General features: G+C 37.8%; 1 protein-coding gene across 1 annotated transcript in view; it reads left to right on the top strand.

Annotated features, from left to right (window-relative positions):
* LOC106958829 (tensin-3-like) overlaps positions 1-12,115 on the top strand; it is a 31,726-nt gene extending 19,611 nt beyond the window's left edge. Inside the window, exons 2-12 of the mRNA XM_015050953.1 lie at positions 773-942; positions 1,151-1,201; positions 1,299-1,421; positions 2,496-2,560; positions 4,324-4,407; positions 5,877-5,992; positions 6,439-6,499; positions 6,612-6,687; positions 6,786-6,915; positions 7,149-7,214; positions 7,954-12,115. Coding sequence (XP_014906439.1) covers positions 793-942; positions 1,151-1,201; positions 1,299-1,421; positions 2,496-2,560; positions 4,324-4,407; positions 5,877-5,992; positions 6,439-6,499; positions 6,612-6,687; positions 6,786-6,915; positions 7,149-7,214; positions 7,954-8,078 — 1,047 coding nt within the window. The 5' untranslated portion in view covers positions 773-792 and the 3' untranslated portion in view covers positions 8,079-12,115. The remainder of the gene's footprint in view (positions 1-772; positions 943-1,150; positions 1,202-1,298; positions 1,422-2,495; positions 2,561-4,323; positions 4,408-5,876; positions 5,993-6,438; positions 6,500-6,611; positions 6,688-6,785; positions 6,916-7,148; positions 7,215-7,953) is intronic.
* Positions 12,116-12,156: the final 41 nt, after the last annotated feature.

Genomic DNA, 12,156 nt, shown 5'->3' with positions numbered 1-12,156 from the left:
AAGGGGTGTGGGTTTTTAGCCTAAAAAAAATTAAAATTTGTGGGTGCCGGTTTTGTTTTTGGGTAAATTTTTTTTTTTTTTTTTTTTTTTTTTTTCCATTTACATCCTTTATGGTATTTTCAATCGTCTGTTCACGTTATCATTTCCAACAGTTCTAACAGTCTATTAGAACTATAAAATATCTTATTCTCTAGCTAACGGGCAGCACGCTTACACAGAGATGAGTAGATAACAAAGCAAAACATCTGTGTGTGGAGTTTGGAGGGGGTGGTAAATGATGACTCGGTCTTTAGAGTCTGTACCACCACAGCAGGAAGTTGACGTCCATGAGGTAACTGGGACACACTGCCACAAAGGGATTTACAACTGGTTTCAACTGGAACTCTTTTGCTTTTTTTTTTCCTTTTTTTTTATTTTTTTTTTATACTTTGTCACTGTTACTTAATACCATTGTTGTGATACTCCTTTCGCACTGCAGACACGTTGCAATTATCTGTCCTGTGCAGAAAAGGCTTTGCTTAGTTAGTACAGTACTTGCAACACATTTCTGTTGACCATTGCTGTGTAAAGTATTCTCTATCTTATAATGTGGAGCTGGAGTCTTTTCTTTCCCCAGTGATATCTGTGGAAACGTCAGACACAATAACTGAAGCTGGGGACTTTGACCATCAAATATTGACTTAAGTAAAGTCACCTGCTTAAAATGGGAATGGTGTGAGAGAACTGCAGTGCTTTGTTCTTCTGTGTAACCAGTCTGTATGTTTCTCGAAAGGAATAACAGGAAACTTTAAGATGGAGGAGGGTTACGAGCTCGACCTCACCTATATCACAGAGCGGATCATCGCCGTCTCCTTCCCTCGGGGCTGCTCTGAGGAGATCTACTCGCTTAATCTGAAGGATGTCACACGAATGCTCAAATCCAAGCATGCAGACAATTACCTGGTGAGTGTTGATTCTCCGTCTCACCCTTAAGAATTAGAAGAAGACAAATGTGAGAGTCCACATCGCATTGATCTGAACTAGAACTAATAGGTTCTTTTTGGATGAAGGTATTGATCTCAGATCGCACCTTTAATCATGCTAAGAGTTGGAATTAAAGCAGAAATCAGTAAGATGTTGTTGTTAGTCTGTGGTTTGTTGTTTTCTTTAGATTATTAACCTGTCAGAGAGAAGACACGACCTCACCAGAATGAACCCAAAGGTACGGATATACAGTGTATCGTTTCTGCTCGATAATATTTTCTGAAACAACCAGGCCAAGTAAAGGAAAGAGTGGCATAAACTGTGATATTTTGTAGACTTTGGACACCGGTTGGCCAGACCTACACGCTCCTCCGCTGGATAAGATCTGCACCATCTGTAAGGCCATGGAGAGTTGGCTCAATGCCGACCCGTTACATGTGGTCGTTATACACTGCAGGGTGAGTGTGTACTCAACATGGAGGATCACCTGTGTTTTTCAGTTTCTGATTGCACAGTTAGAATACTCTAGAGCTGACCCCATCAAAAATTTCTCAGCTGAATTTATCAGTTATTAAGCAAATTACTTATTATGTATTTTTGTTCTGAACCCTTATTGTTTTATCAAAATAAATACAGCAAGATTAAGAAAAATACCTTTTCTTAGAATATAACACATAAACTTAAATCAGTTTAACCTTTAAGTACTGGCCTTTACAGCAATTTGTGTTTTTACACTTTGCTGGCATCAGTGAGAATGTCAATGGAAAATCCTAATCTATTAGAGATTATGTACAATGATTTCAATTCATTAGGCTGATCTTGAATATAGAATATTTGATTTTTTTTTAATGCAGTGTAGTACTATAATACAAAAATAAAACAGTCACATTGAATGAACGAAGTTGTGTTTCCTTGCCCCCAAAACCTTTGCAGACAAAATACATTTTTAGTTTTCTGTTCTTTTAAATACTGTGGTTTTTGCTTCAGTATGGTTATTAATTCTACATCTGAATATTGGAACATGTTATTTTGTTTCATTCTCTCGGTGAATGCAGTACAGTCTTACAACATATTCTTGCATCAGTGTTAAGAACTCTAAGGTTAGAAGTTAGAATGCTGAATAGTTTTTTTTGATGAGCATCTGGGTTAATTAGCACAGTTGGCAAACGTAATAAAATTAGGTTTAACCCTTGTGCGTGCGAGGACTGTGGCAAATGATACAAGTTTTACGCGTGTAAAACTTGTATCACACGTAACACTTGTAACCCATTTACAAGTTTTACACACGTAAAACTTGGTTGGACCTCATTTGTAAACACAAGGGTTAACTAAGTACTGCAAAGAACTTCTTTGCTGTTTTAATAACATTTAAATTTAGCTTAGAACTAAAAAACTTAAAGCTTTTAAAGATGGAAAATTTTGTAAAAAGAAACCATTGAACTCAAATAATATTTTTGGTGTATTTGCAGGCCTGTAAAAGTAGAAAAACCACATGTGCTGAGTCATCCTATGTCATATTTTGTTTTTCGCAGGGTGGCAAGGGTCGAATTGGTGTTGTCATTTCCTCCTTTGTGCATTTCACTGACGTGTCTGCCAGGTAACCACAACCCATGTTGTGATTTCTGTTATGTTACTATAAAGGTCTTCTTTTCCTTCCCCCTGAAGTCAAGATTCATCATAACATATGTGCATTCACGCTTTGTTGTCAGTGAACAATGAACCGCAACCATTTCTGCAGACTCATTTTGTTTAGACCATAACCAATGTCATTGCTGGACCACATTTAATTTATCTGCCTCCTTTAATTTTGGCTTAAGGTGATTTGGAAAAGTGACTCAAAAGTTTCCGGTTCCAGAATGAAAAGAAAACCACATGATTTGAGCCATGAATCACCCTGGATTGAATTGCATGAATCAACTCTGAAGCATGTGTTTACCCTGTGATATCCCCCGGCCAGAGTGTTGGTTTCAAAATATGTATTTCTCAAGAACAATGCCCTTTTTATTTTCTGACGAGCATTGCTGGCAAAGGCAATTTCAAAAGAACTGATGCTTCAGGGAACTGAAACATCTTTTTTTTTTCAAACTGTTGGTTTGAAAAATGACAGATTTTTCCTTATAAGAAAATGAATGAGATCAGGAGTAATTCTTTCTGAACCTATAAGGTCAAGATTACTGTGGTACAAAAATACGTATCTTTTGCATTCCTTGTTCTTGTCCATGATTTTATACTACTATCATGCTTTAAATAAATACAAAATAAAAAAGGTGATTCATATCCTTTAAAATCAACCATACAACACACTGAAATCTTAAGGAGAATAATAAAAAAATACTTTAGCTGTAAAGGTATCCTGTAAAGGTATCCACTCTCTAAATGGTATAGTTTGTTTTTATTCTATTACAGCACTGAGTCAGGATAGCAAATACTGGCAGTATTTCTTCACTTTGCTTCATATCTATCAGATTGTTTGAACATTTAATGCTCACAGCTCTCTTCAGATTTTCTCTGGATATTGAAATCAGGTTGGGTTTAGCTGAACTACTGCTAAGCTTCCAGTCTATTGATTTGGATGCATGCTTTAGGTCATTGTGGTGTTGAAAGATGAATCTGCTGTTCATTAATTCTGAACATAGACATGAGAGGGTGTTTGTACTTATACTATATGCATTTCTATTCTGGTATTCTGGAAACATTTCAGTTTGTTTTTCAAATTGAGTTTGTAGTCATTTATTGGTTACAATTAAGGAGGTAAAGCCTCCAAAATGATGGATTTTTCCATTACTTTTATCAATCACAAAAACCTGGAGGTATATATATATATATATATTTTTTTTTTTAAATCCAGTCTGGCTCTCTCCTGCACATGGAAAGACACTGTTGCTTGAGCACAGGTCACCATTTGATTAAGCCGGTTTCTAATTTAAGCTTTTGCCCAACTGAGAGAGAGTGTAGCTCGCTGGTCTGAATGTAGATGTCAGAACACAAACGAAAAGAAGACAAAGAGAAGGAGAAGGGAAAGAAACAAATTAAGAGGAAGCAGAGGAAAGGAAGCAGAGGTCTGGTTAAAATGCGGTGGGGTCTATTAGCTTTAGGTCTGTCTGAATAAACCAAGCTGTGCACACACTCGGCCCTCTCTCTGTCCCTCTGTGTTTACTTAAGGCTGATTCTCTTCCTCTCTCCTGGAATATTCTGTCTCTCAACTTACTTTCCCTGTTTTCAGACGTGAGTGTGTGTAAATGTCTGCCTTGCTGCAACTGAAGCGAGTTTGGGTTAGCACTATTATAGTCCAGAGTGTAAGCTCTCTCTTGAGTCATAATTACCTAAAGTGTTTAGTGCGTCTTTCTGTCTCCCTCAAAGTGCTGATCAAGCATTGGACCGCTTTGCCATGAGGAAATACTACGATGACAAGGTCTCAGCTCTGATGACACCTTCACAGAAGCGGTAAGACCCATAACAGAGCTGTACCCTACCATTCAGAGGCATGGAAGGGCCACACCATGTCCTGTTTGACCCAATATGCATCCCCCTCCAAACGTTCAGGTTTCCAACCCACTTTTTTCCATAGCATACAGTCAATACCTTTTAGCTGATGGGCATCTGCTGTTTAAATAAGAAAAGGCTCTCGTAATGACCTGGTGTAATTCTAACATTTTGTGATTCATCACTGCTCACACTGATGTGCTGAAGTGTTTCGTCTACCCATCTCGCCCATGAATGTCTGTCAAAACTTTCAGCAAGATATTTTTCATCTGTGGAGGTTGTGAATAACTTTTTCTATACTATACTTCAAATTTATTTTGAGAACTTTTTTTCTTCTCCAATAATGGCCACTGTAATTCAGCAACTAACTAATAGTGCTAAGCTCTTCCTACGCTGTGGCAAATTATAACTAAAAAAAAAGTATGCCATCAATTGTTGAATGTTTGTTAACAAATATATTAGTTTTTATGCTGAAGATCATAAGTTTTTTGTTGACTTAATAAAAAATAAAATAAAATGACAAAAACTTTTAATATTTGATCACAGACCGATCTACCAGCTATCACGTTCATCTAAATAGTTGTAGTACATGACAATTGACATTCCTTTAGGTTTAGGAGGAAGAATTTTTCTATTATTCAAGAAAACTATTATAAGCAGGATTTATTTATACATATTTATGCCCAAAGTTTGTATTAATAGTTCAATTTGGCTAAATCATTGGAAGTTAACTGTGGCTGTATAAACGTTATTCTGCACTGGTAACCACCTCATTGTGTTTTGATGGTTACTGATATTTTCAGGTGACACTGGAAACTATTTAAATGTGTTAAACCATACAGAACGGGTAGATGTGCACCATAGATTAAATTCAGCCAATGTCCCCTTGAATTTATCTCTAAAAACAGAGAGAAAAAAAAAGAAAAGAAAATTGGCATACATGAAATGGATAAAAAACTACAAACTCCCAGCATTTCTTTAAAGGCATCAGCCATCATCAAATAGTTTCATTCTCCTTTATTAGTGAGGTAAAAATTTTGGTAAATTTTCATTCATTTTCTTTACTACCTCTATCTATCACAAAAAAAGAAATATTCAAACCTATAGCTTATTTTGTCATTCTTTACAGGCATCACATTTACACATTAAGGGGTTTGTAAATAAATTCTGGTCCAAGATCAGACATCTGACGGCATTTAGTGACGCATCTGAACCAGACGGCTGCAAAATTAGTGAACATCTAATAAACACTTTTATTAAAAGTTAAATTACTCTTGGAGTAATTAAGGATAAGTGGGTAATTTATTGGAAGCCTGTGTAATATACATTCCTTCCGCTCTCTGCTGCATGATTCAACACGTTTTCTGTTGTGGGAAACCTCCTAATAGTCTTGCTGAATGTTAATCTCTTCACCTTTGCATTCCCGTCAGGTATGTTTGGATCCTCAACAGTTTACTAAGTGGGTCCATGAAGATCAACGCCTCACCTTTGTTCCTGCACTGTGTCGTCCTCCATGGGATCCCAAACTTTGAGGCTGCCAGCAGAGGTTAAAGTCATACTGCTTTATCAAAATATCCACCCACCAGAGTCAGGGAAATTACAATGAAAGGGTTAAACATAGCCACATCAGAGTCTTATTTGAACTATATTCCTATTTCTTTTTTTTTTTTTCCCCAACACACTCGCATGCTCAGGCACATGGACATTGTGTAAAAAAACGTAATCTTCTCCTAAATTCCCTGTTCACAACAGAGCACTGGGAATTCTTTCATTTTGAGGTGCTTAGGTGGAAATTATTGTTTTTGCTCATTTCCTTGAATCAACAAGAAGTCGTCATCACATCTTGGAGCTAAAATTCTTTTCCCACAACAACAGCTTATCACACTTCAGCCCTCAGCGAAATAATGCCCAGAGGTCATGTTATCAAAGTACCTTGAAAAAAACATTAATTGCAGGTTTTCCTTTGTTTTGTTTTTTTTCTTTTGTGTTCAGTGTGTTGCCCATACATCAAAGTCTACCAAGGAATGCAAGCAGTGTACTCCTCTGGAGTCTAGTAAGTCGCTCAAATTTTAATTATGCTAATAATGCTAATTTTAATTCAATTTAAGTAACGGCTTCTTTGCGCCAGCTCACTTTGACCATACCACCTGTTGTTTTTGTTCAAGTCACATTGGTTCAAATCACAGGGATCGCGTGTGTATCAATCTGGAGCCTGCCCAGCTCCTGAAAGGGGACATCATGGTAGGAAACAAAAAAAAAGAAAAGAGAGAGACAACAAGACATGTTCACAAAGATACTGACTGCTGTAATCATGTTGATTTCTTGCTTTCTTTTTGTAGATTAAATGCTATCACAAAAGTGATGTAACGTCAGAACGGGAGGTGATTTTCCGGCTCCAGTTCCACACGGGAGCAGTACAGGGTTACAACCTGATATTTGAAAAGGAGGACATGGAGAATGCCAACAAAGGTACACCTGCAAAAAAAAAAAAAAAAAAAAAAACCTCTAAAAACAGGCCTCAACCTGCAGTTCCTAGTAAACAGCAGCTCTCCTGCTTCATAAGGTCCCCACTAAACTCAGACTGGACACAGATTTTACTGGCAATTTTTCTTGTGTTGTGAAAGAAAGACAGTAGAAGAGTACATTTTCCAGTTCTGAATGCCAAAACAGTTACACCATTCCTGTGTTTGCTGTCATTATAGATCCCAGATTTCCAGATTACAGCAAGGTTGAACTTATCTTTTCTGAAGGACCAGAAAGAATTCCAGGTAAGTTTTGCTTGTGCAGTTTTTTTTGTTGTTGTTTTTTTTAATAAGCAAACACAAGCTTGATTAATTAGAAAGGTAGATAGAGTGCCATCTTAATTTTTCCTCCTCGCTCTGCTCCCCTGGTGAGAGGGGATGTGGAACGCCACAGAGGGGAAATGTAGTATGAAGTGTGTGCTGACAGAGAGGTAAAGAAACACAGCATGTGCTGTCCTCCGAACCCAACTGGAAAGAAACTACGTGGCTCTGTGTTATTCACTGTGTTATGTACGCCTATGTGCCTAATTTGTTAATATGACGATCTCCACATACTGGAGTTGCACGTAAAGCTACTTTTGGTAGTAGTTTTCACTAAATTTAGTTTGGTGGAAAAAGAAAAACGAGACCCTTTCAGATAAACTTTTATTTTACTTTGTGAAGAGAAAGGGTGGTAAGAATGCTTCACTTAAAAAAATCAAATAATAAAAAAAAAATCACTCAACCTTTCTGTTTTTACTGTTTGCATTTTTTATTTTTTACCTTTCTGATGGTAAAAAAAAGAATCAGCTGTTCTAGTTGGAAGTTATAACATTAGCACTAGTCTTTCTTGTAATCCTATTTCCTTATTTTTTGTGTTTTAATTTAGTTTTCGTAATTTGCTATTGATATTCACTGACTTTTGTGTTTTGCATTTACGTGAGGTGTGTCTGTAATACATATTACATATTTTTAGGTTCTTCAAGAGTGTGGATTTTGTTTTCAGGTGCTGACAGGTGGCAAAACGGACCCGATGTTATTGTTGATTACAACACAGCAGATCCTCTGACCCGCTGGGACTCGTACAAGAACATCTGTGATGGTGAAGGTACAGACGCTATGCTGCTTTAGTTGTAATTTGACTCAGAAGACGTTATTTCACCTCTAAGGTCTACAATGATGATTCACCTACTGAAATTGGAAATTTCATGAATGCAGCCCGAATCACAGGTGCTATTTCAAAGTAGTTACTGTTCTGCATAAACAAACAGTCACACTAACCCCCTTTTTTCTTTCCCCAAAAATAGCCCAAGCTATTTATGAATAACCTCTCACACCAGTGACACTAACATGGTTTATGTAACCCTTTTAAAGTGGCGAGAAAGGAAAGTGGTCAAAATGCTACCTTGGCATGCAGTATGACGAGAATGGCAAGAGGTGTTGTTTTTGTGGAAAGCAGTGCTGTTTCACTTTGGGAATGCTGGGTTCAGAGGAAGAGCCGGGGGTTCTCAAGAGATTTCTTCTTTGTTGACTCTTCAAGTTAATAGGGATCCCACACATGTACAAATTCTCACTCATGGACACCCACATGCAAATATGTATATATATAGTTATATACACATATGTACTTAGAGAACCACCCTGTCGGAGCGTCTTGTCCTCGCTGTGGTTGTCGCTCTCCACTCAACCACAGCATTCACAACAACCTCTCAGAATAGAGCTACGTGGTAGTAACATTAAAACCCAAATCCACCCTTTCCCAGTGTTCATTGAGTGTTTTTATAAGCCAAGCTTGACTTGATGAAAACAGTCAGCCTTTTTTTTTTTTTTTTTAACTTTCATTTTAAAAAAAACAACAACAAAAAAAACAAAAAAAAAAACAAGCACGTCCACACGAAGTTTTAACGCCAGCTTCTGGGATTGCAATGAAAAGAAAACCACACAAATTTAAGAATTCATCAAAGGAAAGGGGAGGCATGAACAAAAGAGCTTTTCTATATCCCGACTCCCTTGGTTCCACAGCATTCATGTGGGATGTTTACAGCTTTGTTTTCGCATGTAAACTCGAACATATGAGAGGAGGGATGGAAAACTTAGCTGAAATTCTGCATCTACTTACCAGAAGAGCTCGCCCTGAACCAGTTTGCTTCAAAGACACTCTCACCCAGTGACGTCTCCGGAGGAGGAAGTCTGGAAGCTGTTTGACACCTTAGTGATAAGGTTGTGAGAAGAAAACGTTATTTACCTCGGTGTCTCTATTTTAATTGGTAGAGTGTGTTTGCTGCAAAGTGAGAATTAAGATGATTGTTGTTTGGTTTAGTTTATTTTTGAACTGGTCGGGTGTCTTTGCTTAGTGTCGCCACAAACCCTGCTTCTAATTTGTCACTATCTTTTATAGATGGAATGAGATTTGATTAAAAGTTGAGTCAATATTGTAATGCATATATAAAAGTCTTACACTTTTTTTGTTCCCCATACAACTTAGCTGACAAGATAAGTTTCATATTATATGATCACGCATTATGCTACATTTGGTGTTTTTGTTGAATTCTTTAGGCTTGCATTTTGGGTAAAAGTCTAAAACCGACTGCATTGTCAAATTCTAAGCATAAATACTCAAAGTAAATTTTCGCAAATCCTGAAATTTACTCGAATTGAATTTGTCTTTTCTGAGTATTCTCTCACGTTGTGCTCTCATTTAAAGTGGAGGAACTGTGTATTTTCCAGGAACTTAGTTCCACTTTATAGCACAGTCACATACCGTCAGTTGTTAAAAAATGCTGTAAATAAAACGTAACCTCAAACAAATTTGACATTGTAACTTCATGCCTTGAAATTGGCCTCTATCAAATCTCCTGCTTTTCCCCCACATTCTACCTCCAGCAAGTCACCCAAACAATGTTCATCCATTATGCCATTTACAACCGTTCTAAAGAACGATGGACTGAGTATAATGGGCTCAGCAGATGTGCAGCTTCACTAAGTGTTTGCTAATTGTTGCTGCCGCTAGTCTGATGGAGCTGGGGGAGGGGTGCTCTGACTGGTGGAAGCTTGGCTGGAAACTGCACCTCCATGTAGGAGCTTTTGTTGAAATAAGCATCTCTTTGTATGAGTAAGCATACCTGAATGGCTGCCATGATTTTACATAACACCCCATCTGTAAGTCATTGTTCATGTAATGCACATTCTAAAAGCACACGTATAGTGCTTCTCAAAAATATTCAAAATGGAACGTAGCATGGAAAGGTACAAGCGATATAAAAAGTTACAAGCACAAACTTAAATGTGTTTTGCTGGGATTATATGATAGACCAAGTCACAATGGTGCATAATTGTAATGTGGACGGAAAAAAATGACACATTGGTGGGAAGGTTTGGCAGGAAGTTGAATGAAGTTAAATGCAATGCAATCCAAGAAGATAAACAGCTAGAGGCTGAAAAAGATTTGAGACTAGTGTTGGAAGTTCCAGACCTAAATCCAATTGTGAATCTTTGGTAAGACTTGAATATTGCTGTTCACAGACACCGTCATTTCACTCTGTCTGAGCTTAAGCTATTGTGCAAAGAAAGACGAGATAAAAAAAAAAAATCTCTCCATAGATTAGGACTTTAAGTTAATGGAAACATAATGGATAGCAATGTTTTTGTTGAATATTCCAATGACCTCATTAATTATAATCACAACGACCTCATCATTCTGGTGGAGCTTGTGCATCTCCGTTTGTCAAATCTGTTTTGGGTGTAGTAGTTTGCATCTATGAAACAATAAAAGAATGCTGCTGGCCAATTTCAACTTTTTACTTCCACTGTCTACGAATAGACAAGGCACATTAGAATTTTTTTTTTTTTTTGGATATTCAGAAAATATTATTGTCTTCATTATGTTTTTGACTCCCACTTTTAGTGGAAAGGCAAAAAAGGTTATAAACGAGACGGAACAGAGAGGGCTGGGTAATTGCATAGTCGTACCCAACCAGACTTCCTAAAGCTAGCGCAACTTACGGAAGAGTTGTGGTTTTTCTTCTCTCTGCACTGTAATTGGTGGATATTTTTTAAAGGACTGACAGCACCATAATACCAAATGTAATGAATAGAAGAATGCAGAAATGAGTGATTTTTTTTTTTTTCTCCAGCTCACAAGCTTTTAAAATACTTGTGAAGCTATGGCTGCATATCCAGCGTGAGCAAAATGACTTAAATCTGTTTGTTCAAAAACAGTTCATGATCTCTAACAAGGCTTTTTTTTTTTTACATGTTTTTATCCCGTTTTGTGCTTGAAGGCAGATAATGTGTCTTCTTCTGACACACGAGATTGAGAGGAAAAACAACTTGCCTGCAATTTTTCATGAAAATAGCTCTGGGCTCCTGGCAGAAGTTAATCTTTGCCTTTAATTACAAAGTGTCTTTTTTACAGAGTGGATATGTCTTGAGCTCCAGGAATGTTGTTTTCATCCTCTGTCTTCTCCCCAACCCCCATCCCTTTCTCATACGATATATCGCTATTTTGCCTGCCTCCTATTCCTTCTTTTCCCCAGTGGGGTAGTCCCGTAAAATAGAGGCGAGAGGTCGGGTTACTCGTTTCCTCCAACCCTGTTCAGCTCAATAGCTCCGCCTCACTTGTTTACATTCCTTTGCCCTTATATGGAGATTTCAAACCCCTTATTCCCCCCCCACCTCTCCTCTGTAGAGTGCAAATACTCTCACCTTCACAGCAGAAAAAGAAAACCAGCTAACTTAATGAAACTTTCGAGATTTGCCTCCCGTTATTATAAGCCACGTTTGTTCTCGTGCATCTGCATGGCTTGTTCTCCTTCACATGTTTGGCTTCACCTGAGACCTTGAATTTCTGAAATTCTAACCTGGCAAGGAAAGTGAAGGTAAGAGATTTTCCTCTTGAAGTCGATGGGTGGCCATGAAGGAGTGCATGGTTGGGGGGCAGTGCTGGATGTCAGAGTTGATGAAGGAAAAAAATGGCAAGAATTGAGGTGAAGAGGTTAAATGCCGGCTTACGCTTTGCTAAATGGAATGTCAGGAGAAGGATTTGTTGGAAAACTCCCGGCAGAACAGGCCTGCGCTGAGCTTTATACTTAAGCTGTTGGAGATGGGATGCAGATTTGTGTGGGGCCCAAACCATACATAAAAGTAACCTTTGCGGGAGAAAAGAAGGGAGGGAACGGGGGAAAGGTTTTATCATGCTTGTCAGTTATTC

The sequence above is a fragment of the Poecilia latipinna genome, unplaced genomic scaffold (assembly GCF_001443285.1).
Source record: "Poecilia latipinna isolate Pla-1442-1.1 unplaced genomic scaffold, P_latipinna-1.0 Scaffold1020, whole genome shotgun sequence".
Classification (NCBI taxonomy): Eukaryota; Metazoa; Chordata; class Actinopteri; order Cyprinodontiformes; family Poeciliidae; genus Poecilia; species Poecilia latipinna.
This window is presented reverse-complemented; position numbering and strand designations above follow the sequence as displayed.